The sequence below is a fragment of the Podarcis melisellensis genome (genome assembly GCF_964234715.1).
Source record: "Podarcis melisellensis genome assembly, chromosome: 2".
Lineage (NCBI taxonomy): Eukaryota > Metazoa > Chordata > Lepidosauria > Squamata > Lacertidae > Podarcis > Podarcis melisellensis.
In genome coordinates, this window is record NC_138529.1 from 107,951,506 (window position 1) to 107,976,823 (window position 25,318).

Genomic DNA, 25,318 nt, shown 5'->3' on the forward strand with positions numbered 1-25,318 from the left:
GCCTCCTCTGTACTGCTGTGCTTTCCCCAAGATCTCAGAATGTTTGTGGAATAAGGACAACAACATTGCTCTCAAAAATGGATTCAGGACCTTTTAAAGTTTAGCTAAGTATAATTTATTCAAGGGTGGGAGCACCCATATATGAGGAGACCCAGTGGCCTAATGGATCAGCCACCAGAGCTGGGGATTGTGGATTCGAGTTCCATCTGGGTTGTGCTTTGTTCTTGTTTGGAAGGGAGCAGGTGGCGCTGTGGTTTAAACCACTGAGCCTCTTTGGCTTGCTGATCGGAAGGTTGGCGGTTCGAATCCCCGCGATGGTGGTGAGCTCCCGTTGCTCTGTCCCAGTTTCTGGCAACTTAGCAGTTTGAAAGCACACCAGTACAAGTAGATAAATAGGTACCGCTGTGGTGGGAAGGTAAACAGCATTTCCATGCACTCTGGTTTCCATCACCATGTTCTGTTGTGGTTTAGTCATGCTGCCCACATGATCCAGAAAGCTGTCTGTGGACAAACACCGCCTCCCTCGGCCTGAAAGCGAGATGAGCGCCACACCCCATAGTCGCCTTTGACTGGACCTAACCATCCAGGGGTCCTTTACCTCCCCCCTCCAATAGATAGGGCACAGAAATATATTTGGATCTTTAAGACCTTTCCCCAAGTCACTGGCTTTATTGTGCATCCACATGTCATTTCCTTGAGCACTACAACGCCCCCACTTCAGACTTTAAAAGTAACCTTTTCGTTCATGCCTCCTACGGAAAACGCCTCCTCACCAGCCTTCAAAGCAGATACCTACACAAAAGTTCATTTGGTGCAGGCTGAATGCAATGAGAACGTGCAACTCTGCTCTGGTGGCTTGCCACAGGAAGTTGTCACGTGATCATTGCTATAGGATGTTATGATGGCCGCAAGCCTAAGCGACTTTCAAAGCAGACTATCCTTAGTTCAAAGAGCACAGGCGTATCGACAGCTATGGACCACCCCATTCAGAGGCAGGTGTACAACTTTGTTTTCTGAGGACACTCAGAGGGGATGCTTATCTCCATTATTTCTTACTTGTGAGTTTTCTGGGGGACATCTAGCTGGTGACTGAAGAGTTCATTATACTGACTCAGACTGGCAGTTCACGTGTTTTTGGCATACATTCTTGGGCGGCACAGTTGGACATCCTAGGCAAAACGCTGTCCAATTCCTTTCATTTCACCTGGCATTGTCCAGTGGCATGTTGCTGCCATCTGTATTCTGCCAGAATTTGTGTCTTTAATATGGAATGCATGGCTCATCTATGGTTGCTGGCTTCTGTGACGGGCTCTCAGGGTTCACCAGTCCTTTGCCAGTGCTTGGCCTTTTAAGTAGGCCTCAATCCACACCAACCACGCACTGGATCATGAAGGGGCCACCTGTGGACGTTTCCTGGAGGCCCCACCCAGGGCTGGATTAACCATTAAGCAAGCTAAGCACATGCTTAGGGCTTCAAGGGAAAAAGGGGAACACTACAGAAATTTTCCGTTGCCAGAAGCAGATGTATTACATAAGATTAGTTTTGGGGATCTGATCATAGACTCTACAATTAGAAAAAAAGGAGGAGAAAAAGTTCAAATATAGATAATGTGGAAGTATACAAAAATAAACATGGTTTCCCATCTTGCTGTAAGCTTTGTTTCATTTTGAAAAATAAAAAATAATTTTACGGATTACTTGTGATTATATTTTGAGTTGGATATATATGGGGGCACCCAAATCTTTCAAGTGCTTAAAGTCCTCTAACAGTGTTAATCCGGCTCTACCTATAAGAAAAGAAGGTTGGAGCAGTCTCAGTCATATGCCTGATAGCAGGGGAGGAGTCCAGCTGCTGTGGCTCAGGCAAAATGAAGGGTGGAAGAGACGGCATGGGTGTAAGAAGCCGCAGAGTGATGGAAGAGATGCCATGGGGAGATGCAGGGAACAGGCTGTGTACCTAATAACACTTCTCCACAGAGATTGGGGGAGGGTCTTGGTTCTTGCTCCCCTGCTAGTGTCCCTTTAAGCCCCACTGTGCATAGCCAGAAAGGGAATGCCAGCAGTCTATGTTTACCTAGTCCCCTGTTCACTGGGGAGACAAATGAATCTTGGATGTAAACCTGCTTTACTCAAAGGCACTGAAGCAAAATATCTCTGCCCACTTTGGTAAAAGCCTTTTCTGGATCCCTGGCGTGATTCTAGGAAGGTCTACATGTTCCCAAAATTTGGAATTCACCCTTGAGGAGACAGGACTGGAAAATGGAGTCTCTGAAGGGGCCACCTTGGAAGAAGAGGGCTGCTGACAGGAATCTGGCCTAGGGGTGAAACATGTTCCCAGAGGAACAAGTGGAGAAATGTTCCTGAGATAAATCCTACAGCATACCAGATTTGAGCAGATGCCTTTTTGGACACCTTGGCCAAATGTGACCTGTGGAAAGCATAGGCAAGTTTCTGTTGATGTGCTCTTTCCCCAGAAGTAGATCCCAGCTTCCCATAAGCACCAGTTTAGTCGCTCTGAGAAACAGGATGCTGGAGGAGATAGATCTTTGTTTTGGTCCAGCAGGGCTCTTCTTGGTTGCTGTACTGATTTAATAGGTGCACCTGTTCTCCTACTATGCTGCTGGGTGCCGAATTTGTGCTTCATACCTAGCTATATTATTCCAACTGGTGCAGTCGGTTACCTTTCTCTGTTGTGAACAGTACTGCTGGTCTATAGCCACATAGAGATAGTATATAAAGACTATCAATAAATGGGCTTCCCAATTGGATTTTACCTAAGTTTTAACTCAAACAAAATTCACTATCTCATTGCCCCTGATCTTGAGAGGCCATTGATCGGAGAGCTTTTCTTATATTCCCCAGGGAAGACCTTCTGAAGCAATGTTGCTACTGTTAAGTCCCAGCAACGAAAGGTGTTCCATTCTAAGACTGGATGTCAACATTTAACTCGAGAATTCAATATCTCAAAAGACACCTATAAAACAATGAGCAAATGTATTGTGGATTGAATCAATCAGCTAAAAACCACAAGGTTAATCAAATAAAAGTGGGTTACTAGTCCTCAAGAATACCAGATGGCAAATCCCCAGTCCCCAAACATAAAGGGGTCACAGGATGCCAGCAAGTGCAGTTTCTGGCAGAGAAGCAACTCTGTGCAGGCACCTGCAGAATTGGGTGGAGTCAGTGGCCAAGTACGCCGGTGCAGTTGTAATAAAACAGAGATGCACTCACTGGTTTCAACCAATTGATTCTTATGAGAAAAGGAAGTCTAAAAAAAAACTTTGACAGAGACCACTTGGACCCTGTGATGCTGAGCGTGCTAGTCGCTGTCACTTGGAGTCGAACATTTGCCTCTGCAGCTACTGTTGCTGTCGCTCAGCTTCCTTCCTTCAGTTCACGTTCAGCCTTCTCTGCACATGGCTGGGGAAATAGCATATGCGGACCTAAACATTCGGGAAATGCCTTCCTGTTCAAGGATTCCGATGCCTCATCCTGGCAGGAACTCCAGTAAGTGGCTCACTTATTCATGTATTTTTCTTTTGTGCAGGGTAATTAATCTGCAGGCGGGTTGCAGAATCTGAAGCCCTCAGGTTCTGTTTGTGGGTCTCTGCTAAATCCTCTTTTCTTTGCTCCCCAATGTAGTTGCCTGGATAGTCTTCAGACTGATGCATCCTTCTTTTATTCTAGAAAATCAAATTTTACTACAAAGGATGGATATGCTAGAGGTTTACAATACATGAACAGTATGGAGAGACTAGAAAGGGGTTTGTTTTTTCCTCTCCTTTGCATAATTCTATAACCTTGAAGCCACCTAATAAAAATAATTGGAAGCAAGAGAGGCTAATGAAAGTATTATTTTCCTTCCGCAAGCTCTGGGAGCGATGGCGAGGTTGAGCGCAACCTCGCTATCGCTCCCAGACCTGTTCTAGGGGCTGGGGTTGGGGGAAGCTCCGGCTTCCCCCGCCCCCAGCCCCGCAAACTCCAGGAGCGATGGCGAGGTTGAATGCTGGCCACATAACCTGGAAGCTGTACGCCGGCTCCCTCGGCCAATAAAGCGAGTAGAGTGCCGCAACCCCAGAGTCAGCCATGACTGTACCTAATGGTCAGGGGTCCCTTTACCTTTACCTTTAATAATGAAACATATGTTGTAGGTATTTTCCCACATTTATTATGCTATTTTTGTGATATACAAATGACACGAGAAAACTTGGTATACTTATTTGCATAACATTATTCTTGTTTATAAAACCCAATAAGTAAAAAAATATACTATGGCAGAATGTCATAGCTTTGATCCAGAGAGAATTAGGTTTTCATAATTGCAAACAGAATTCTGTACTAAGAATCTTAGGTTTGATCCATTATCCTTTATAATTTGGGTTCGTCTACTGCATTCAATGTTGTAGTTATGCACTGTATAAATAAGTAATTGATTTGATGTAAGTTGATCTTCTATCTATAGTAGCTGAATTGCTAGCCTTTTAAAAAAGCAAAAATGAAGGCTTTCTTTTGGATCTCTTTTAGAACGGTACAAAAGCTTGTGTGAATTAAAACTGCTCTGTAGCTACTGAATCTTGTACTTCTCATGCATTGTGAATATCATATTTAAATAAAACAATTTGAGTGTAAATCCCCCCCAAACCCCGACTTAATATAAAACAAGGTTGTTTGTGCAGGCAGTAGGACCCATAATTCATAATGTCACACCATCATCAGTTGCAATCTCTTTAAACCAAAAAGCATAGTTCTTTTATCAGCTTTTCATTCTTACAGATGTCCATAAGTATACACAGGGCCTTCGCGTTGCTCTTGGAACTGCCTGTGCTGTGATTCTCCTCCTCACTCTGGCTGTACTAACGCTGATAGTTTTGGGTGAGTAGCTGAGTGCTTAATGTTGGTTTCTCCAAGAATATTTGCAATCCTGTGCAAGTCAAGCCCCATTGAATTTAGTAGCGTTTGCTCCCAGGTGGGAATAGGATTGCAGCCTGAGAGTGTGAATACAGGTAACGTTTCCTGGCACAGTCCAGGAAAAGTTGGCCATCCTGGAGTCATCGTGGAAGGCTACTGTTACTCTGCTATTCCTCAAAGGCACTGATCAGCTGGTGAATAGAAAATAGTGTGGACATATCACACGTGTTTATTTATTTATTTGAGAAACAGATTTGTATTCCATTTGTCCAAAATGTTCGGGTTAATTTGCGAAAACCATACAAGTAAAGATAGCATAACAATAAACCATATGAAAAAACACACACAGCAACAAACGAAGCGGCAAAGAAAACATGCACACACACAAGCTGCGATCCTTTGCCTATTTACAAGGATCAGAAATAAAATCCACTGAATTCAGTTGGATAAAAACTACAGTTTCAGATCCATCTGTGACCATAACCTGCCAGGCCAACATGCTAGGTGGCTTCTGTTACCACAGAAGAATATAAAAAAGTTTGCTGGATCAGGCCAAGTGGCCCATCTAGTGCAGCATGCTGTTCTCACTGTGGCCAACCAGATGCCTGTTGGGATATTTTAATATTCCTAAGAATGCTCCTTGATGTCCTGCTTGTTTTGTCCCAACAGCAGGATTCTTCATCATTTGTTGACAGGTTTGTTGTTGTTGTTTAGTCGTTTGGTTGTGTCCAACTCTTCGTGACCCCATGGACCAGAGCACGCCAGGCACTCCAAACATATGTATCTGTCAGGGAACTGCCATTGGCTCAGGGGCGAGAGGGGGAAAACGGATGGATTACAGAGAGCCCCCAAAGATCGTGGGAAGCAGCACTTCCTCAGTGGAGGAAGGAAGCCACACCTCTAGTGGGGAGGAGAGGCAGGGCTCAGAGGAGGCAAGGCGATGCCAGGACACCTTGCCTGAGCAAAGCAGGGAGGAGGGAGGCCCCCCTTTACCCAAGCCTTCCTTGCACAGTAGGCTTTCACGCAGAGAGGGGAGGCGTAGACTGGGGGTCAATAAACTACTCTGCTGGGGAAGATTTAAGGACTGCCCACTCTCAGATTCTGCTAGTGAATGAGCAAGACATGTAATAGAGGTGCTCTGCATTGTAAAGGTTTTTAGCACCAATAATAAAGCTCTAGGATAGACCAGTGAGACATCTTGCCTGATTGCTCTTGAGCAAGCACCCGATAGCCATAACAGTATCCTATGCCTTCATGACGCCTGCTTCTTGGGAGAAAAGCAGTGACAAACCTAGACAGCATCTTAAAAAGCAGAGACATCACCTTGCCAACAAAGGTCTGTGTAGTTAAAGCTATGGTATTCCCAGTAGTGATGTATGGAAGTGAGAGCTGGACCATAAAGAAGGCTGATCGCTGAAGAATTGATGCTTTTGAATTCTGGTGCTGGAGGAGACTCTTGAGAGTCCCATGGACTGCAAGAAGATCAAACGTATCCATTCTTAAGGAAATCAGCCCTGAGTGCTCACTGGAAGGACAGATTGTGAAGCTGAGGCTCCAATTCTTTGGCCACCTCATGAGAAGAGAAGACTCTCTGGAAAAGACCCTGATGTTGGGAAAGATGGAGGGCACAAGGAGAAGGGGACGACAGAGGACGAGATGGCTGGACAGGGTTCTCGAAGCTACCAACATGAGTTTGACCAAACTGAGGGAGGAAGTGGAAGACAGGAGTGCCTGGCATGTTCTGGTCCATGGGGTCATGAAGAGTCGGACACAACTAAACGACTAAATAACAACAACAACAACAACAACAACAACAACATGTCTTCATGAATTACATTTGGCTATGTAACAAAACAAAATGGCTATGTTTCTTTTCCTGTGCAAGAAAAACAAACTGTATCCCAACAGTTACCCATAACAACGCAACACTATAAAATGTATTTAGTTTTGCAGCCTAAAGAAAGACCAGAGGACACCGCCACCATCAACAGCGCCACTGACTCTGAATTTAAGCTGCAGCTGAAAAGCTATATGTGCAGCTCTCCAAACAACAGCGCAACAGGTAACCCCAGCCACTCATGGATGACTCATGCTTTGTGTATGTGTACCAGAAACACTGTCTGGACACCAGCCCCTTGCATCTTCCAAATGAGACCTACTATTAAAACACCATTTAAAAGTTTTACTTTTAAAATATGACACAGAATTCAGATGTATTGACTTCCGCATCCTCCTAGAAGGGCTGCTCAAATTAATTCTCAGCCTAAGCGATTATGCTGTGGTTGGCAAATGTCTTTTCATATCTCTGTAATGGAAAGAACCTTGCAGGCTTCATTAACCCACAAACCCCAGGATAGCCAGGAGCCAATGGGATGTTCACATAGTGCTGCCTTCTATGTAATGGCCAGTGTGCTTCTAGTTATGCCCTGGTCAGAAGAACTGCTAGGTTCACCGGCCTATGGCCAGTCCTTTCCCAGACGTGTGTTAGCAACTCTCCACAGTCGACAAATGTTTCACTTTTGCACGTTCTAGGAGTCTTGTGAATTAGGATTTTTCAGTGTTGGCAATAGTGTATCTTGGCAGATTTCCCTAGTAACTCTCACTCACACAGCTTTTAAAAATGGGGATATTTATTAAGCGCGCACACAATCAAAACACACACATTTCAGCACTTCTGTGGGAATAGTTCAGCAATAATACGTAACCATTAACATCAGTGGGGGTAGCTCAGTCACAATATGCACTAAATAACCCTAAGCCTTATTAAACTAACACACAACATACAGATAAGGAGCATGCAAACAAGGTGTAAGATGTGATAGAGGGTGTAAAGTTCAGCACAACTCTAGCCTGCTCTCCCTGCCTGGGCTCACTAGGTGCAGCACCGGACATGGAAGACCAGAGGGTGGTTTCTTAAACAGTTACACACACACACACACACACACGTCAAAAACAGATCTGAAGGCACAGCCACACACACACACACACACACACACACACACTCAGGATGGGATGATTGCTTTGGCGGACGATACTGAAGAATTGGAACTGAGGAATGTTGAAACTGTTGCTGCAAGTTAAAACATGATATACCGTACTTTTTGTCCCATAGGACGCACCGCCCCATAGGATGCACCTAGTTCTTTTTTGGGGGGGGGGGGAAATAAAGAAAAAAGCACGGGGCTGGCGCGGGGGAAGCCCGAGCTTCCCCCGACCCCAGCCCCCAGAACAGCCTGCTATCCGCAAGCCTAGGGAGCCGCGCCGGTCTCCCCAGGCTTGCAGAGAGCTGCGTGAAGCCCTGGAGTGCAGGCAGCTCTGCACAACCCTTGGGAGCCCAGCGCGGCTTCGCGCCGGGCTCCGGAGGGTTGCGCGGAGCTGCGGGAAGCCTGGAGAGCAAGAGGTGTCAGTGCGCACCGACTTCTCTCGCTCTCCAGGCTTCAGCGAAAGCCTGTATTCACCCCATAGGACGCACACACATTTCCCCTTCATTTTTGGAGGGGAAAAAGTGCTTCATATAGGGCGAAAAATACGGTATATAGAAAGGGAAATTCCTGGGTGCCCAGATCCAAGTTTGGGGCAAAGTAAAGTCTGGAAATAAAGGCTGTTAGACCTCGAAAATATGTCTTTCCAACTGCGTTCCAAAAAAGTCCTGTCTTCCCTCAGCATAGGAAAAGATCACGTTTAGTATGTTAGAAATAGTTTACTTACAAACTCCTTAAGGTCAGGTTCACATTCCTTTCCATATACCACTCAGAAAGGTTGCACAGGCAGTAAAACTTAGTTTAGTTCAAAAGTGGGGAAAGTTCATAAATCCTTGGTATAGGAGCACAAGATTGGCTTGTGAGTGTCATGCAGCCTGGCTAGAGCAACCAGCTTAGCCTCTTCACACGCTGAGTTCATCAGCAGTGGCATTGTGTGGGAGGGCCAGAGGGGTGTTGGCCCCGGGTACATTTCCTCCTCATGCAGCCTTGCAGCATCACAAAGGCAGTGTGAAGTCAGGTTCCAACGTAGTTTCCTCTCAAAAGAGGGGGAAATGCTTAACTGAGACCACTTGGGAGTCTACATATGTTACTGAAAACTCCTGGGAAGAAGGGAAGGACATTAATTTACTGAAATAAATAAAGCTCCCCTTTGCAATGAGACATTTTGCAATATGCAATAAATTCTCAGATTCTCCCAGGACGGGGAAAATAAAAGCATCCATTTATGCACAGAAATATTCTGCCTCTTGCTTTCCCTCTCTACCACCAGAGGATGCCCCAAACTGCAAAATATGCCCCAATGACTGGGAACTGCACAGGAATACCTGCTACTGGATCTCTCAAGGGCAAAAAACCTGGACCGAGAGCCAAGATGACTGCAAAGGAAAGAACTCCACCCTGCTTGTGATTCAGGACCAGCAGGAGATGGTAAATATGCAACTTGTGAGAAAAGTCTAGCCAAAAGGGATCCAGTGAAGCAAAGCCCACAAGAGAGTGAGACTTCTGGGCAGGGATGTGGGACCTGTGGTCCTACAGTTGTTGGATTCCAGGTCCCATAAGTACTGACCATCCATCAGGATGCTTTATTCCTCAACAGCACATGTAACTTTGCTTAGTAACATTTGTATAGATCTTGTAAGTGTTCAGAGGGCTTTACATGCATGATCCAACTGTAATCCTTATAGCAACCTTTTTAAATGGTCAATGTTCCGTAGTGCAGTTGGAAGACTAGAGGCTCAGAGAGTAGCTTCCCTAAGGCCACCTAGTGTGTTCATGTTATGGCAGAGGTGAAATTCAAAACAGGGACTTCCTGGTTCACCCTCCAACGAGGTGTATAAAAAGTGGCAAAAAATGCACTTAAATTGCAATCAATCAATCAATCAATCAATCAATCCAATCCCTTGAGCCTTGCTGTCAATCCTGCCTTGGCCTAAAAGCTGCTTTAGCCAGCCACTGCTGAAATCAGATACACATCTCCACAATATTAATCACACATTAGTTAAAATGCACGCAGATTTGCACAGAATGTCCTTATACACACATACAGAAGTAGGGGACCCCCTCCTTCACTCATCTAAAAGGATTTCCAGCTGGGTCAGTTGAAGATGGCTAAGAAGCAGGATGTGGAGCAATGAAGCTGATGGAACTGAGCATGAGCTGTTAATACAACGGTCAGAATGGCAACATCCAGTGCTATTTTTCTTGAAAACTTGGTGCCTGAACTCATCATGAAGACCTCCCTTGTTTTCTTATAATGGTAATGGTTCCCACCTGAGAGGTGCCAGAACTGAGTTCCAGCAAGTTCCAGCTGAACGAAAAGCCCTGGCAACACCCTTGTCTGTTCCATTATAGGCAATTGTAAAGAATTTGACAAAGGAAACCCGCTATTGGTTGGGACTCAAAACAGCCAGACTCTCTGAAGAGTGGACCTGGGAATGGATTGATGGATCCTCCTTCAAGGGAGAACTGTGAGTAGTTCCAGGTGTGCACAGAATAAATGTAATTTCTGTGAAAGGGGCACAGATCATTGGAGTTGTGTTTTTTTTATTTATTAAAAAAGCATTTTTATTGATTTTATGTACATGTTAGCAAAGAAGCATAGACCTGGTGATGTAAATAAAGCACAGAAATAAAAAGAAGAGGGAATCCTAAACTTTCTGACAGAATGTCCCAACTTTGAAATCAATGCATACACAAAGGGTGAACCAGCAATATAAATAAAAGAGATGTCTTTACTGATGCCAGGGTATAAGCTACATATTTCATCTGGTAACGTCTGTTGGTATTATTTTTAGTTATTAAATTTGTATAGCCACAGGTCTCAGGGTAGTTGCAACTTAAAATCACAATATAAAAACACCAAATACTGGTACATTTTTATAAAAGCAGCCCAATAACACCTCCTCTCTCCAATACATTTTAAAAGGGTATTACAGTGGTGCCTCGCAAGACGAAATTAATCCGTTCCGCGATTTTCTTCGTCTAGCGGTTTTTTCGTCTTGCGAAGCAAGCCCATTGACAGCTTAGCGGATTAGCGCTGTTAGCGGTCTAGCGGCTTTTAGCGATCAGCTGAGAAGCGGCTTATCAGCGGAACAGCTGATAAGCGGCTTAGCGCTTAGGGAAAGGGCGTAAAAAAGCGGGGGGGAAAGCGGGAACTCGCAAGATTTTTTCGTCTTGCGAAGCAACCCCATAGAGAAATTTGTTTAGCGAAGCACCTCCAAAAACGGAAAACCCTTTCGTCTAGCGGGTTTTTCGTCTTGCGAGGCGTTCGTCTTGTGGGGCACCACTGTAGATGTTAATCAGCCAAAGGCCTAGTTAAAGAGGAATGTTTTTGCCTGACACTTAATATGTATAATAAAGGCGCCAGGCAAACCTCCCTAGGGAGAGCATTTTGCAGAGAATGCCCAGTCTCGTGTTACCACCCTCTGGACCTCTCAAGGAGGGGACACACGAAGGAGGGCCTCAGAAGATGATGTCAGGTTCTGGGTAGGTTCATATGGAAAGAGGCGGTCCTTGAGGCATTGTGGTCCTGAGCCATTTAAGGCTTTATAGGTCAAAACCAGTGTTTTGAATTCAGCCCAGTCAGTGCAGTCAGACCAGGATCGGTGTAATATGCTCAAACCATCTTGCCCTGGTGAGCAACCTGGCCGCTGAATTCTGCACCAGCTGAAGTTTCTGAACAGTCTTCAGAGGCAGACCTACGTATAAACAAATATACAAACAAATATCTAACCTTGAGGTAAAATTTAACCTTATTGCATGAAAAAGAGTCTGGTTTTGCAGTCACCTCCCCCCCCCCCAAATCAGAGCTGATGGGGAAATGTATACTTTTTGAGGAATAATAATAATAATAATAATAATAATAATAATAATAATAATAATAATAATTTATTATTTATACCCAGCCCATCTGGCTGAGTTTCCCCAGGCACTCTGGGCATCTTATGGAGCGAATGCAGGATGCGCAGCTATCCCAGAAGCCAGAACAGCAAGAGGGATTGCTGCTTTCACTGCGCAGCGATCCCTCTTGCTGTTCTGGCTTCTGAGATCCAGGATATTTTTTTTCTTTGTTTTCCTCCTCCAAAAACTAGGTGCGTCTTGTGGTCTGGTGCGTCTTATAGAGCGAAAAATACGGTAGTTGTTTATTGCCTTGACATCTGCTGGGAGGGCGTTCCACAGGGCAGGCGCCACTACAGAGAAGGCCCTCTGCCTGGTTCCCTGTAACTTCAGTTCTTGGACTGAGGGATCCGCCAGAAGACCCTCGGTGCTGGACCTCAGTGTCTGGGCTGAACGATGGGGGTGGAGACGCTCCTCCAGGTATACAGGACCGAGGCCATTTAGGGCTTTAAAAGTCAGCACCAACACTTTGAATTGTGCTTGGAAACGTACTGGGAGCCAATGGAGATCTCTCAGGACCGGTGTTATGTGGTCCCAGCGGCCACTCCTAGTCACCAGTCTAGCTGTCGCATTAATTGCAGTTTCTGGGTCACCTTCAAAGGTAGCCCCACGTAGAGCGCATTGCAGTAGTCCAAGCGGGAGATAACTAGAGCCTGCACCACTCTGGTGAGACAGTCTGTGGGCAGGTAGGGTCTTAGCCTGCATACCAGGTAGACCTGGTAGACAGCTGCCCTGGACACAGAATTGACCTGCACCTCCATGGACAGCTGTGAGTCCAAAATGACTCCCAGGCTGGTCACCTGGTCCTTCAGGGGCACAGTTACTCTTGAGGAATCTGCCGTCCCGGTGATGCAGGTGGTTCCGATAGATTGCGAACCACCTGAAAGAGTCTCCTGCTGCTGTTTTCTGCAGATGCAATAGAGGCAGTGAAGAAAGCCTTCTTCACCGTCGCCATTGCCACTTGGTAGGCTCGATGTTGAGCTCTAGCCCGTGTCCGGTCTGATTCAGAATGAGTTTTCCGCCACCGGCACTCTAGCCGTCTCAACAATTGTTTCATCGCCCTCAGCTCCGGGGAAAACCACGGGGCTGTCCGGGCTCCATGCAGTCGGGGAGGGCGCTTCGGAGCCAGACAGTCAATAGCCCTGGTTAACTCCTTAACTTCTTCTGTAAAGCAGCTTACACTCTCCAACAGAAACTTGGCAATAACAACTAGAAATAAAAAATACAGTACAACTAAGCAATAAGCCAGCTTAAAAAGTGGAGCACAGAATTTAAAATGGAAATCATAACAGTATCAAGACATAAATTAGGGTTGCCATATTTCAATCAGTTAAAAACCAGGATACACCAGAAGTTGTGATTTTTCAAAAATTTCCCTCTGGGTGTCAATTGAAAATTTGGACATATGGCAGCCCGACATAACGACCGCAAATAATTAAGCAATAGAAACAAACAGCACTAATTTTGCACTGCTGAGAGTGAAGAGACTGTGATTCCTGCAACGTTGGGGGTTGGATACTAGATTACCCTCAGGCGTCCCTTCCAACTCTTTAATTCTATGATTGTATAAAATGAATGGTTTTCAGCAAAAGACAAAATCATAATGTTGGGTTTTGCTTAACTTCTAAAGGCCATATTCAAAAAAACCAGCAAGCCTTAAAGTGTTATAAACTATCCCCCCCCCCCATTTATAACCTGCCCTCCCCACTCCCCCAAAGCAGGGATTGCCAGGGTAGCTCTTTTAGGAGGTTGATCTGCAAAAATGAACTGGCAAACTTTGCAGGGCGGAAAGCACCACCACCTGCTAATTAAGGTCTGTGCATAAAGTTGCTGTTGAGCAGCAGGCAGGGCTAACTAAATTTGCACCTCTGACTACAAAAGAAAAGTCTGTCAAATTTATTATCAGAAGTGCTAGACAGATACTATCCATCTTAGTTGAGAATAAATAGCTCACCTCTTGGAGTGAAAGGAAAAGTTTTGATGTGGGAATGAAAACAGTATCCTGATAACAACAAATCATTTCCTTTATTTTGCAGGTTTTCAGTATCGGGCCCTGCTGAAGCAAACAGCTGTGGGATGATAAGGCAAAATGGTGTTAATTCTGATGCATGCAGTTCTTTATTTCATTGGATGTGCATGAAATCAGCTTTCCAGATATAAGCACAAAATGGGGTCAAGTGTTGGAAGTAAGAAACAATCTCATTCTGAACAATGAGTTGGCCACTTGTGCAGCTTGCAAGATTGCCTACAGCCCAGAACAGTCTGCAGTTGCCAGGATGCTCCTTAATTGACTTACAGCAGGAAGCCAAAAGCCCTAGTAATAATTTGTGTATTATGGGTAATGTTTTATGCCTCAAATGGGCAACTGTCATTAAAATCCAAACCTTTGCTAGTGTATTGGACTAAAAGCAGCCAGTTTGTTAGTTCCCTTGAGTTCCCTTTCATTGATTCATATTAATATAATACTATTCTAATGCAATTAAGTGAAGAATCTGTAGACAAAGGCAAAGGGGAATTTACCAGATATTAGGTAAAGCTAAAAGGTAAAGGACCCCTGGATGGTTTAAGTTCAGTCAAAGGCGACTGTGGGGTGTGGCGCTCAACATACTTTCAGGCCGAGGGAACCAGTGTTTGTCCACAGACAGTTTTCTGGGTCATGTGGCCAACATGACTAAACCTCTTCTGGAGCAACAGGGCACCGTAATGGAAACCAGAGCACACTGAAATGCCGTTTACCTTCCCGCCGCAGCGGTACCTATTTATCTACTTGCACTGGTGTGCTTTCGAACTGCTACGTTGGCAGGAGCAGGGACTGAGCAACGGGAGCTCACCCCATCGCGGGGATTCAAACCGCCGACCTTCTGATTGGCAAGTCCAAGGGGCCCAGTGGTGCCACCCACTCCTTACCACCCTTATTAGATTTTACTCTATGCCAGGACTGCATATTTTCTCCCAAAGCAAGTATCTTTATTTTACATTTCCCCCCCATGGTTTCAGATAATATGTGTAATGCCACGCCTTTTTAAAAATAAATAAATGAAACCACAAGACAACCAGCTAAGAGTTCTGTTAAGACACCGTGTCTTTGCCTCACCACTGTTTCGGGAAATAAAAAACTATTACATTTTCCATTGTAAAGAGCATAGCAGAAATTCTGAGAAGTGGCCAAGTGTTCAGAGGCCACATTTCCTGTGTGGCTGTTCTCCTCCTCCTCCTTTTATCTGAGCATTGGTCAGGGAGTGCACCTTTTCATTCATCGCTGAATTTGGTTCTCAGTTTCAGAAAAGGTCTATTATTCTGTCAGTCTTTTGCCAGTTAAGGGGTTGTTTCACCTGTTGAGGAATCGACCATAAAAGCATATTTCCAAATAGAGGATGAGAAGGCTTTGTGGTGCATAGAATTCAACCAATCATAGATCAAAGAAGACAAACCCTTCTGTTGCAAGTGCAGGGTAAATATTTCTATGAGGAATTAAAAAGTGGATTAAATCAAGAACTTTATTTCCTTCAAATATGTCTATGTTTCTGCCCATCCAGTGGCCAGACATAACTGCTTTGAGAACCACATGGTACAAAAGGGAGTAGGAGTATAATTTAAATAGAAGGATTGCCATATCTGTCAGGGCACAATGCTGAGGGCTTTTCACTGCCAATCACAAGGCCAAATCCCAGCATTTCCATTTTCTGAGAGGCTGGAGGAGTGATTTGGCAGCTGTCTATTCGTGCGTCTTCAATAGAGGCGGACTGTGTCGTGGGATCAAACCAATCTATCTCAGCTCTGTTTGCCATCATCTTCTATCATCTTCTGTTTGCAGTGCTCATCTCGCTTTATTGGCCGAGGAAGCCGGCGTACAGCATGACTAAGCCACTTCTGGCAAACCAGAGCAGCGCACGGAAACGCCGTTTACCTTCCCGCCGGAGCGGTACCTATTTGTCTACTTGCACTTTGACGTGCTTTCAAACTGCTAGGTTGACAGGAGCAGGGACCGAGCAACGGGAGCTCACCCCGTCGCGGGGATTCGAACCGCCAACCTTCTGATCAGCAAGTCCTAGGCTCTGTGGTTTAACCCACAGCGCCACCCGCGTCCCTTGCACCCAGGAGTACCCACAAGTTATTTACAGGCAACAACCATTTTCCTTATGTTCAAAGCACACACAACCATGCACCCACGCATCGCTGTGGACCCAGAAGTGAAGGAAAAGGGGGTGGAATGGGGTAGGGTCATAGCGGGGAGGGGTGGGCTTACATGTGCTCCACCATTGCGTGCGATGACCCAGAATGCAACCCCCACCAAAACGGGGGTTGCCATCTGTCACGGCTGCTTTAGTTGAGATTCCTGCATTGTAGGGGGTTGAACCCTTGGAAGTACCTTCCACCTCTTTGATTCCCAGGGCTTCCGCAGCCTCTCCCGATGCAGAACTTATGGAGCTACATGTCATTAGAGTGCTGATGGCACCATATTCCAGAACTCCCAATGGCTTCATATTAAGTAGAACTGGGGGCAGGAAGTGCCCTACAAAACCCAATAGCACAAATGCCAGGGGTTCAAAAGAGCACTATCTCAATGCTACTCTCTGGACTAGACCACACATTGGAATGGAACCACTTGTTCCCAGGGGTCCGTCTGTTTGCACATACGTGTCAATAGTATGTCTAAACCCACATACGTGTATAGACTTGGCGTACACTCTCGAGAGGAATGGAGCCTTTTGCATGGGGCCAGGATATCCGTCCATTTAAAATGTGTGCATGCCTTTAACACTGTTGCCTAATCAAGAATTTGTCATACAAGGAAGTTGTAAGGATTTGGTTTATTACATGGAAATGAAATAAACAAAATATATGGGCGCTGCTTTAGAAAGTGGGGTTACAAAGAAGCTCAGAAATGCACACTTGATTTTCTTCTTTCACCTCCAACAAAAGACCCAAGACAACAGCATGATTAAGCCAAGTTGGCCACTCTCTGTTTCAAAGAGAGGAAAAGCTGCCCTTGATGATGACTTGGAAAGTTTAGTTGGTCCAAAAATGCAGAGACCAGATTACTGGCTGGAGTTCTCATTTGGATCTCCTATGCTGCCCGTTCACCGCAGTGGATCTTGGGTTAGGATGGCGCCCTAACTTCTGCTCCTTGTATAAGTATCAGGCTGGCTACAGATCCAGTTTCTTGCTACCTGACAATCTGACACGGCAATGTCAGTGCTCAGAAATGCACACTCTCCGTCTTCTTTCAGCTCCAACCTGCAGCAAAAGAACCAAGAAAACAGGATCAAGCCAAGGGGGCCATTCTCTGTTTCACAGAAGGAGGAAAGTGTCCAAAATGACATATCTCAGAGCACAGATGTATTGTACTTCTGTCTGTGCTCATAGGAACCTTAAGATTGACTACAGTGGTCCCTCTTTAGTGATAAGAGGTAGGGCCTCCTTGGTGCTGGCACCAGCAGTTAGAGAATTCTCTCCCGGTTGTCTATTATGCAATTTTTAAAATATTTTTTTCAATATCCATCTAAAAATGGGAAAGTATGTTAACAAGGTCCTCCATCTTCCCATTTTAAATGGACATATTTATAAAATCACCGATATTCCTCACTTAATCTTGCCTACTTTTTAATAAACAATTAAGCATTATGTTTTGCCCTGATTACAGTGTTGCTGTGGTTCTACTTGTAATAGGTTTCTAGTGCTATTTTTATTTTGTGTACCGTATGTAAGCTTCTGCAACGAGCTGGTGAAAGTTGTGCTAGAACTCATTACAAATAATAAAAAAGATATTTTGCTAACTCTCTGTGTTTACTTCATATCTACACAACATACTTCTCTTCTCTGCATGGTCAGGGCTAGTTTGATCTTTCCAAGACAGAAAACATGAACTCTTCCTTCTTCATTCACAAACCTATTCTGTTGGTTGTTCCACAAGAGTCCCCCACACCCACCCATCTCAATTTTGATTCCAACCCTCCCTAACTCCATCCCTTTGTGGTACATTAGTTTGAGAATTGGGTTTTATTGAGAATCTAATAGTATCTAAGGGACGCGGGTGGTGCTGTGGGTTAAACCACAGAGCCTAGGACTTGCCGATCAGAAGGTAGGCAGTTCGAATCCCCGCGACGGGGTGAGCTCCCGTTGCTCAGTCCCTGCTCCTGCCAACCTAGCAGTTCAAAAGCACATCAAAGTGCAAGTAGATAAATAGGTACTGCTTCTGCGGGAAGGTAAACGGCGTTTCCGTGCGCTGCTCTGGTTCTCCAGAAGCGGCTTAGTCATGCTGGCCACATGACCCGGAAGCTGTACGCCAGCTTCCTCAGCCAATAAAGCGAGATGAGTGCCACAACCCCAGAGCCGGTCACGACTGGACCCTTTACTTTTAATAGTATCTAAGAAATATTATATCCATGTAAAAATGTGGAAGAATGGCAGATCTGTCTCTAGGCAATTGTCAGGCTACTTGGTGGTTTCCATCCCAGAGTTCAGACACTGAAGAGAACAAGGACTCACATGTTCTTGAATTCTTGCCCATTTCCCCATTTCCAGGTTTGTCCAGAGTCCTTCCTCAGGCCAATCCAGTGACCAGTGTCCCTGATGTAGCGCAGAATGAATGCCTTAAAGCCACACAAAATTCAGATTTAGAACTGCTGTCTTCAAAGAAATCCCTTCTTATCCCTCTGTGTTGGTGTGATTCTATGATTCTGTAGTGGAGTTGATCTTAGCAGGCTGCCTATACAGCAGCAGCATTGTGTGGGTGATGTGGTGGCCGCACTCTGTATTTGCCAGGATGAGAATGGTACCTCTGGTTATGAACTTAATTTGTTCCAGAGTCCGTTCTTAACCTGAGGTACCACTTTAGCTAATGGGGCCTCCCGCTGTTGCCGCGCCGCCAGTGCGCGATTTCTGATCTCATCTTGAGGTAAAGTTCCTAACCTGACTTCTGGGTTAGTGGAGTCTGTAACCTGAGGTGTTTGTAACCCGAGGTACCACTGTACATGGATTCTGTATTACCATCAGCCCTGCTCACTGTAATACTTGTTTAAACATTTATCTACAATGACGTACATCATAGGTGACCCAACGAAATCCTAGTCTTTCGTCACCTTTCCAAAATCCTGCCTATCAATATATTTGAAAACATGGCAAAGAAAATGGTTCGCTGGTGGCTGAGATGGAGAATTTGCTCATGTCCCAAGTTATGACGATTCAAGATGAATCAAGAGTTGACTTTGTGTTTCTGTCAGGGCTGTATAGCAGTAATTCTCTCACAGACTTAATAGCCTCTCAAATGTCATTGGTTGGACGTACCTTTTCTTGCTCACTGTCAATCACAGCCAGGACGGAATTATGTGAATCACAAAATATCTGACTGGAAGCCCAATCTCCTTTTTCCTCTGAGAAAAAGTAGCATTTTCCCTCATAGTTGATCCACAAAGCTGGACAGGCTCGAACAGATGACACCTCACAGTATGGCTGATTAGTATACTGTGCTGCAAATGTAAAAGAAAGAAAACTCTCCTCTGAACTTGCCTACATTATTATTATTAGTTTAAGATTACCAATGCTAAAATATGAGTAGATATGATCATAAAATGATGAATAGTTGTGCAGAATTCCACCCCCCTTACATTCACACCTGGCCCAAGACATTTTGCCACCTGAGGCGAACTACAAAATGGTGTGTCCCTTCCTGACAGGGAAGAAGGGGTGAGTGAAGATATACATCAGGAACAAGCAGGGAGGGAAATCAAATCAACCTCACCTGATGGTTGAAGTGGGAATCGAAGGCCCGTTGTAATGGGGAAAGGGATCTGAATCATGCCAGGAGACCCCAGAGGACAGTCCTTGCCATTTCTTCCCTAGGGTAGCTGAGCAGGGGTTGCTGTGGCATCTCCACTTGGCAGACCTAGCACTGGCACCCACCAGCAGCAGGGGGCAATGGCCAGCGGGCAGAGGCCTAGAACAAAGCACTAAAAAATAATAATAATTCAGAAAACTCACCTGCCCACCAAACTATGAATAGGATGCTTATGATTACAGCTATGATAATAGTTCTTTGTTGATTCTCTGAAAGGAAATAAAACAGACAAATGATGAGGGCTGTGCTAATGCCTAAAATGGGGCAAGGAGAATATATAATTTATTTTATCTCAGTGGCATTTTGCAGTTCTGGTCATAGGAACAAAATGAACAAATTTGGGGAGGGGGAGAAACTACCAAACTGTAAGAAAACGAGGGAAACTGCAAATGCACAGAAGTACGCTTGATTTAACCTAACAGCACGGCCGGCCCTACTGTTAGGCAGCCAGTTTGGGATATCATGAGAGAGGGTGCAAATTATTCATCACTGAATGTATTATTGTTGCTGTTATTTTTGCTGCTCTGCCTCGGGCACCAAATATGTTTCCATCTGATCCCCCCGCCCCATGACACTACATAAGCCAGGGTTTTGTGGGGGTTTTTTTGCTTTTGAAATGTTAAACAGTTCTATGATATCTTCTGGTTTCTTAGCTCTCTCCCCATCTTGTGTAGAAAAATCACAGATGATTGGGCATAAAAGCATGCATATTCATGCCGTCTCGCCTCCCCACCCCCCGCCCCGGTGCTGGAATGTGACAGCTCTGGTAAATCAAAAGTGGTCTTCCCCACTCAAATGTTCTCCTGCCCGAACCTCTTTTGAAGACGGACAGAGCAGCAGTGTAATCAACCTGCTCCTCTATCATGTGCTTTTTTAAAAAAAAAAAACAAACAAACCTTGATATAGATATACAGTGGTACCTCGGGTTAAGAACTTAATTCGTTCTGGAGGTCCGTACTTAACCTGAAACTGTTCTTAACCTGAAGCACCACTTTAGCTAATGGGGCCTCCTGCTGCTGCCGCGCCACCAGAGCACGATTTTTGTTCTCATCCTGAAGCAAAGTTCTTATCCTGAAGCACTATTTCTGGGTTAGCGGAGTCTGTAACCTGAAGCGTATGTAACCCGAGGTACCACTGTAATATGGTCCTCCAATATTCAACAGTATATTGAGGTCCCCCTATTCAGTAGTATTTTGTTTCCAGTGTCTCACAACATCGTAAGGCCTTTCATACTCACCTTGCATTGCAGGCCCTTCATGCGCTCTTGCTTCGGGATGATTCCTTAAACAAAAGAACATGCTTGATCGGATCGAGGGTCCTTCTAATTTATCCACATTGCTCTTATTATTCCTTGCACTCCTTTGTTGTTTGGTGGTCCCACTGGATCTCCTTTGAGCTAGCTGCCGTGAAACATCTCTTTCCTGGATGCTTGCAGCTAGTTCTCAGGCTCCATCACAGTAAATGTGAAGATGTGACCCACTTTGCATTCACTCAAACTGAAATGCACTTGCCATTTTATTGCCCAGTCTCGCCCATCTTAAATTGCTCTGCTGTTGGGTACCTTTGGAAGCTCTTTATATAGTGGTACCTCGGGTTAAGACCTCGTTCCGGAGGTCTGTTCTTAACCTGAAACTGTTCTTAACTTGAGACACCACTTTAGCTAAAGGGGCCTCCTGCTGCTGCCACGCTGCCGGAGCACGATTTCTGTTCTCATCCTGAAGCAAAGTTCTTAACCCAAGGTAATATTTCTGGGTTAGCGGAGTCTGTATCCTGAAGTGTCTGTATCCTGAAGCGTCTGTAACCTGAGGTACCACTGTAGTCTGCTTAGGGGTTGTTTTCATTTTTTAAAACAATAAACAATGCTTTGCTGTTGTCTTCCCCTTTGCCCTCTTACCTGACTCAACAGTCATTACTGAATAAATCCAGTTACAGATAGGTAGCTGTGTTGGTCTGCCATAGTCAAAACAAAAAAATTCCTTCCAGTAGCACCTTAAAGACCAACTAAGTTAGTTCTTGGTATGAGCTTTCGTGTGCATGCACACTTCTTCAGATACACTGAAACAGAAGTTTCCAGACCCTTCTATATAGTGAGAAGGTGGGGAGGGGTATTACTCAGAAGGGTGGTGGGAATGGGTGATTGGCAGATAGCTGTGATGAGCCTGTTGACGACTCTTAACGACTGCAATAGGTCTTACAGGAAAAAGCAAGGGGTGAGAAGGTGAAAAATGGCTTTGTCATGTATAATAAGATAAGAATCCAATGTCTTTGTTCAGACCAGGTCGAGAGACCAGGTCGTTAGGTCGAGAGACCAGGTCGTTAAGAGTCGTCAACAGGCTCATTACAGCTATCTGCCAATCACCCATTCCCACCACCCTTCTGAGTAATACCCCTCCCCACCTTCTCACTATATAGAAGGGCCTGGTGACTTCTGTTTCAGTGTATCTGAAGAAGTGTGCATGCACACGAAAGCTCATACCAAGAACTAACTTAGTTGGTCTTTAAGGTGCTACTGAATAAATCCAGTACAAATAATCCCTTGGGGGACCCCACTGCATATTTCTCCCAGTTTTGCTCAGCCTGGACCCTGAGATCCAGCACCAAGGACCATCTGGCGGTTCCCTCCCTGCAAGAAGTGAAGTTACAAGGAAGCAGGCAGAGGGCCTTCTCGGTAGTGGCACCCGCCCTGTGGAACGCCCTCCCATCAGATAAGGAGATAAACAGCTAACTGACATTCAGAAGACATCTGAAGGCAGCCCTGTATTGGGAAGGTTTTTAATGTTTGATGTTTTACCGTGTTTGTATATCCTGTTGGAATCCATCCAGAGTCGCTGGGACAACCCAGTCAGATGGTCCGGGTACTAATAAAATTAAGATGATGATGATTACTTTTATACTTTGTTCTTCAAATAGTAAATTGGAGGAAACCTGCTCCTGCATGAGTTCAAATGTGGGGGTATTTTTGGTAAGGGATTTTGCAAAAGTATATATATATATATATATATAGAGAGAGAGAGAGAGAGAGAGAGAGAGAGAGAGAGAGAGTGAGTGTAATGTTTAATGGATCAGCTTTATCTACATGTTTGTTAAGAAGGATTCAGAAAGACTGTTTTTGTTTTTTGAAACTATGTTTCATTTTCCTCTTCCTGGTTTGTTAATTTGCTTAGTAATTCTAGGTTTCGTAATGCTTTCCACAAATCTGTGTGAGATACACATTACGTGCATGGGCTTGTGATGTCATGGTTCTCCCCCAAACATAGCATTATAAATTTGGTGTGTGTGTGTGTGTTAAGCTGTACGCCAGACCCCTCTAATCCCTGGATCCAGCAAGTGTTAAAAGTTTACCAAGCCTTCTAATTCCTGGAGTAGCCAAGGTAGCTTCCTGGTGAGACGATGGGGTATTAAGGGGCTTGTGCCAGATGGAAAATGAATTTTGCCACCTCCCTCAACAGACAAAACCAGAGTTGAGGACAGAAAGTTGCAGGGATGTGAGCCAGAGGAAAAGCAGCAAGCTGGAGAGAGAGTTGGGGCAACATTTTATTTGTTTTTACCTTCTCTGGCGTAGGACATTTCTCTCTGGCTGACCATTGTCCATTTCTTCCTTCAAGACAGCAGGACCTGGACTCTCCTGTCCAAGGTCAGGAGAGTTGGAACTGGCAGCCGGACCCCAGCTGAGCTCTGATATGACGGTAGTTGGATCTTTGGTTACTATTTGATTCAGTTTTTCAGGCTCCCTTCCTGAAAAACGTGGCTCAGGCATCGCCTTCTGTTTGATGTGCCCACATTCCTTCAATGTTCTTTCACAGTCTTTGAAACATGCCCCCCACCCCCTTCTTTGACTTTTCTCCCTTCCATCCCATAATTCCACTGTTCACTACCCATAGCTGTCAAGCGTCCCTTATTTGGAGGGACAGTCCCTTATCCCAGCGCCATGTCCCGCTGCTGTCCCTTATTGATGATGTCCCTTAAATAAGCTACTGAAGGTAATGGGGTCCTTTCTATGTCCAGCTGTCCTTTGTCAACAACAAATTGTTGCTGTTTTTTTGTGTTGAATATATGCTATATGGTAATTTATGGGCCTAATAGGTATCTAAAGCCATTTGCACGCAACAAAATATGTATTTTATCAAAGTAATTGTTGATCCCTTATTTTGGCTGCTGATCCCTTATTTTCAAATCTGTAAGTTGACAGCTATGTCACTACCCCTTCTCTGCAAACCACCATAAGAACAATTTCATAATCATGTAATGAAGAGACAATGCAACAGCAAATATATATATGTAAGGTTTTCATCATTCAGGCCCTGCAGCGCTGTATCACAATCCTGGATTTGGATGAAGTCAGAAAGTCAGACTATAGACCCCAGTGGAGGATTTCTAGTGCCTCACCACGATCCTGGAGTTGCATTAAGTCAGGGAGTGGAGCAAGAGGGAAGGCAAGCTAAACAACAGCAGTTGCTGTAAATATGCTATAGAGTTTGGATTTGATATCCCGTTTTATCACTACCCTAAGGAGTCTAAAAGCGGCTAACAATCTCCTTTTCCCCTCCTCCCCCACAACAAACACTCTGTGAGGTGAGTGAGGCTGAGAGACTTCAAGGAAGTGTGACTAGCCCAAGGTCACCCAGCAGCTGCATGTGGAGAAGCGGGGAATCAAACCCGGTTCACCAGATTACGAGTCCACCACTCTTATCCTCTACACCACACTGGCTCCTTGTACTTATACTGTACTTCAAACCAGCAAAGCAGTTCCACAGGGACATTAAGTAGACACTGTAGCAACACCAAATCACATTACTCTCATTCACACAATCCCATTCTTTCCCTGATTGTCTTTCTACTTACCAGTTTAGAAGCTATTTGGCTCCAGCAGCAAACTTCAGAATTGCAGAAAGTGTATGTGGAAGCTAGAAGGAAGCTGTCACCCGTTGTTTTGCTGTCCTGGGTGCTGTCAGAGTGCTCTCCTCGATATTTGTTGTCTGAGTCACTCTTCTCAGTTGTGGAAGAGAAAATGAGCAGCTATAGAAACAGTGACAGGGAAAGACAAGCTATGTTTGCTTGAGGAAAGTGGCAATGCAGGGTGTGGTCAAATTCTGATATGAGCTTGCTTTCACTTAACTTGTTGGACTTTCTGGAACAGATGTCAAAGTCAGATCATATGGTGACTTTTACAGCTGCTCAAGACCTTGGCAGCAGATCAAATTCACGGTTATAGGGCAACGAAGTCATCCTGCAGAATTTGTGCTTGCAATGCAGCTTTCCTGCCAAGTCTTCTGTACAAATGCACTTCTTAGGGGAAACTGTGCAAAAATGCATATATTAGTGAAAAGAGCATACAAGAATGCATTATATAAGGGGTTTAAGACAGCTAAAAATTGTGTATTTTAGGCAAAATTGCACAGAAAGATGTGTTTATTCAGACAGATTAACAGTAAAATGCTGGTGAATTTTCAAAAGGACTTTAAAAAAATTACTAACGGATGTGTAAATGTGGAGAACTGAATTTAAGAGTGAGAAACCAAAAATTACAAATTAGCCCAACTGTTGTGTGGGGTCCCTATCTGCAATTGCATATCTAGCGTGTGCTCCCTAAAAATAAGTTGTGAACATAGTTGATGGTCCATCAACTTTCACAGCACCTTCTCAATCTGTGCACTGGCTGCCCGTCTTGCTCCAAGCACTGATCTTTTCCCACTGT

At 44.8% G+C, this 25,318-nt stretch overlaps 2 protein-coding genes across 6 annotated transcripts in view; one reads left to right on the forward strand and one right to left on the reverse strand.

The window, feature by feature from the left end:
- The first annotated feature begins 3,364 nt into the window (after positions 1–3,364).
- LOC309365142 (killer cell lectin-like receptor subfamily B member 1B allele A) overlaps positions 3,365–25,318 on the forward strand; it is a 57,815-nt gene continuing 35,861 nt past the window's right edge. Inside the window, exons 1-6 of one of the 3 annotated variants that reach the window (XM_081903328.1) lie at positions 3,365–3,507; positions 4,774–4,872; positions 6,854–6,970; positions 9,160–9,317; positions 10,242–10,357; positions 13,823–14,321. In XM_081903328.1, the coding sequence (XP_081759454.1) occupies positions 3,417–3,507; positions 4,774–4,872; positions 6,854–6,970; positions 9,160–9,317; positions 10,242–10,357; positions 13,823–13,946 (705 nt within the window). In that variant the 5' untranslated portion in view covers positions 3,365–3,416 and the 3' untranslated portion in view covers positions 13,947–14,321. Of the gene's footprint in view, positions 3,508–4,773; positions 4,873–6,853; positions 6,971–9,159; positions 9,318–10,241; positions 10,373–13,822; positions 14,322–25,318 lie in introns of those variants that run through there. The other 2 variants (XM_081903330.1, XM_081903329.1) reach the window with 2 other exon arrangements.
- LOC309365184 (early activation antigen CD69-like) lies at positions 16,583–24,623 on the reverse strand. 3 transcript variants are annotated; one of them, XM_081903396.1, is made up of 7 exons: positions 24,466–24,623; positions 23,172–23,298; positions 20,861–20,904; positions 19,767–19,832; positions 19,074–19,255; positions 18,276–18,379; positions 16,583–17,024 (listed from the first exon to the last, which is right to left on the reverse strand). In XM_081903396.1, the coding sequence occupies exons 2-7, from the start codon at positions 23,213–23,215 to the stop codon at positions 16,901–16,903; spliced, it is 564 nt and encodes a 187-aa protein (XP_081759522.1). In that variant the 5' UTR covers positions 23,216–23,298; positions 24,466–24,623; the 3' UTR covers positions 16,583–16,900. The 3 variants fall into 3 exon arrangements, with proteins under 3 accessions (XP_081759522.1, XP_081759523.1, XP_081759524.1); XM_081903397.1 differs by lacking the exon at positions 23,172–23,298 and having other exon boundaries at positions 24,466–24,622; XM_081903398.1 differs by lacking the exons at positions 23,172–23,298; positions 24,466–24,623 and adding an exon at positions 22,415–22,554.

Excerpts from the sequence above, each read along its gene's own strand:
- LOC309365184 (XM_081903396.1), bottom strand. The coding sequence starts at position 23,215 with ATGGACAATGGTCAGCCAGAGAGAAATGTCCTACGCCAGAGAAG. Across the intron at positions 19,833-20,860 it reads TGAAGGGCCTGCAATGCAAG|AGAATCAACAAAGAACTATT; the intron begins GTGAGTATGAAA and ends ATTTCCTTTCAG. Across the intron at positions 19,256-19,766 it reads ATTCATAGTTTGGTGGGCAG|CACAGTATACTAATCAGCCA; the intron begins GTGAGTTTTCTG and ends TTACATTTGCAG.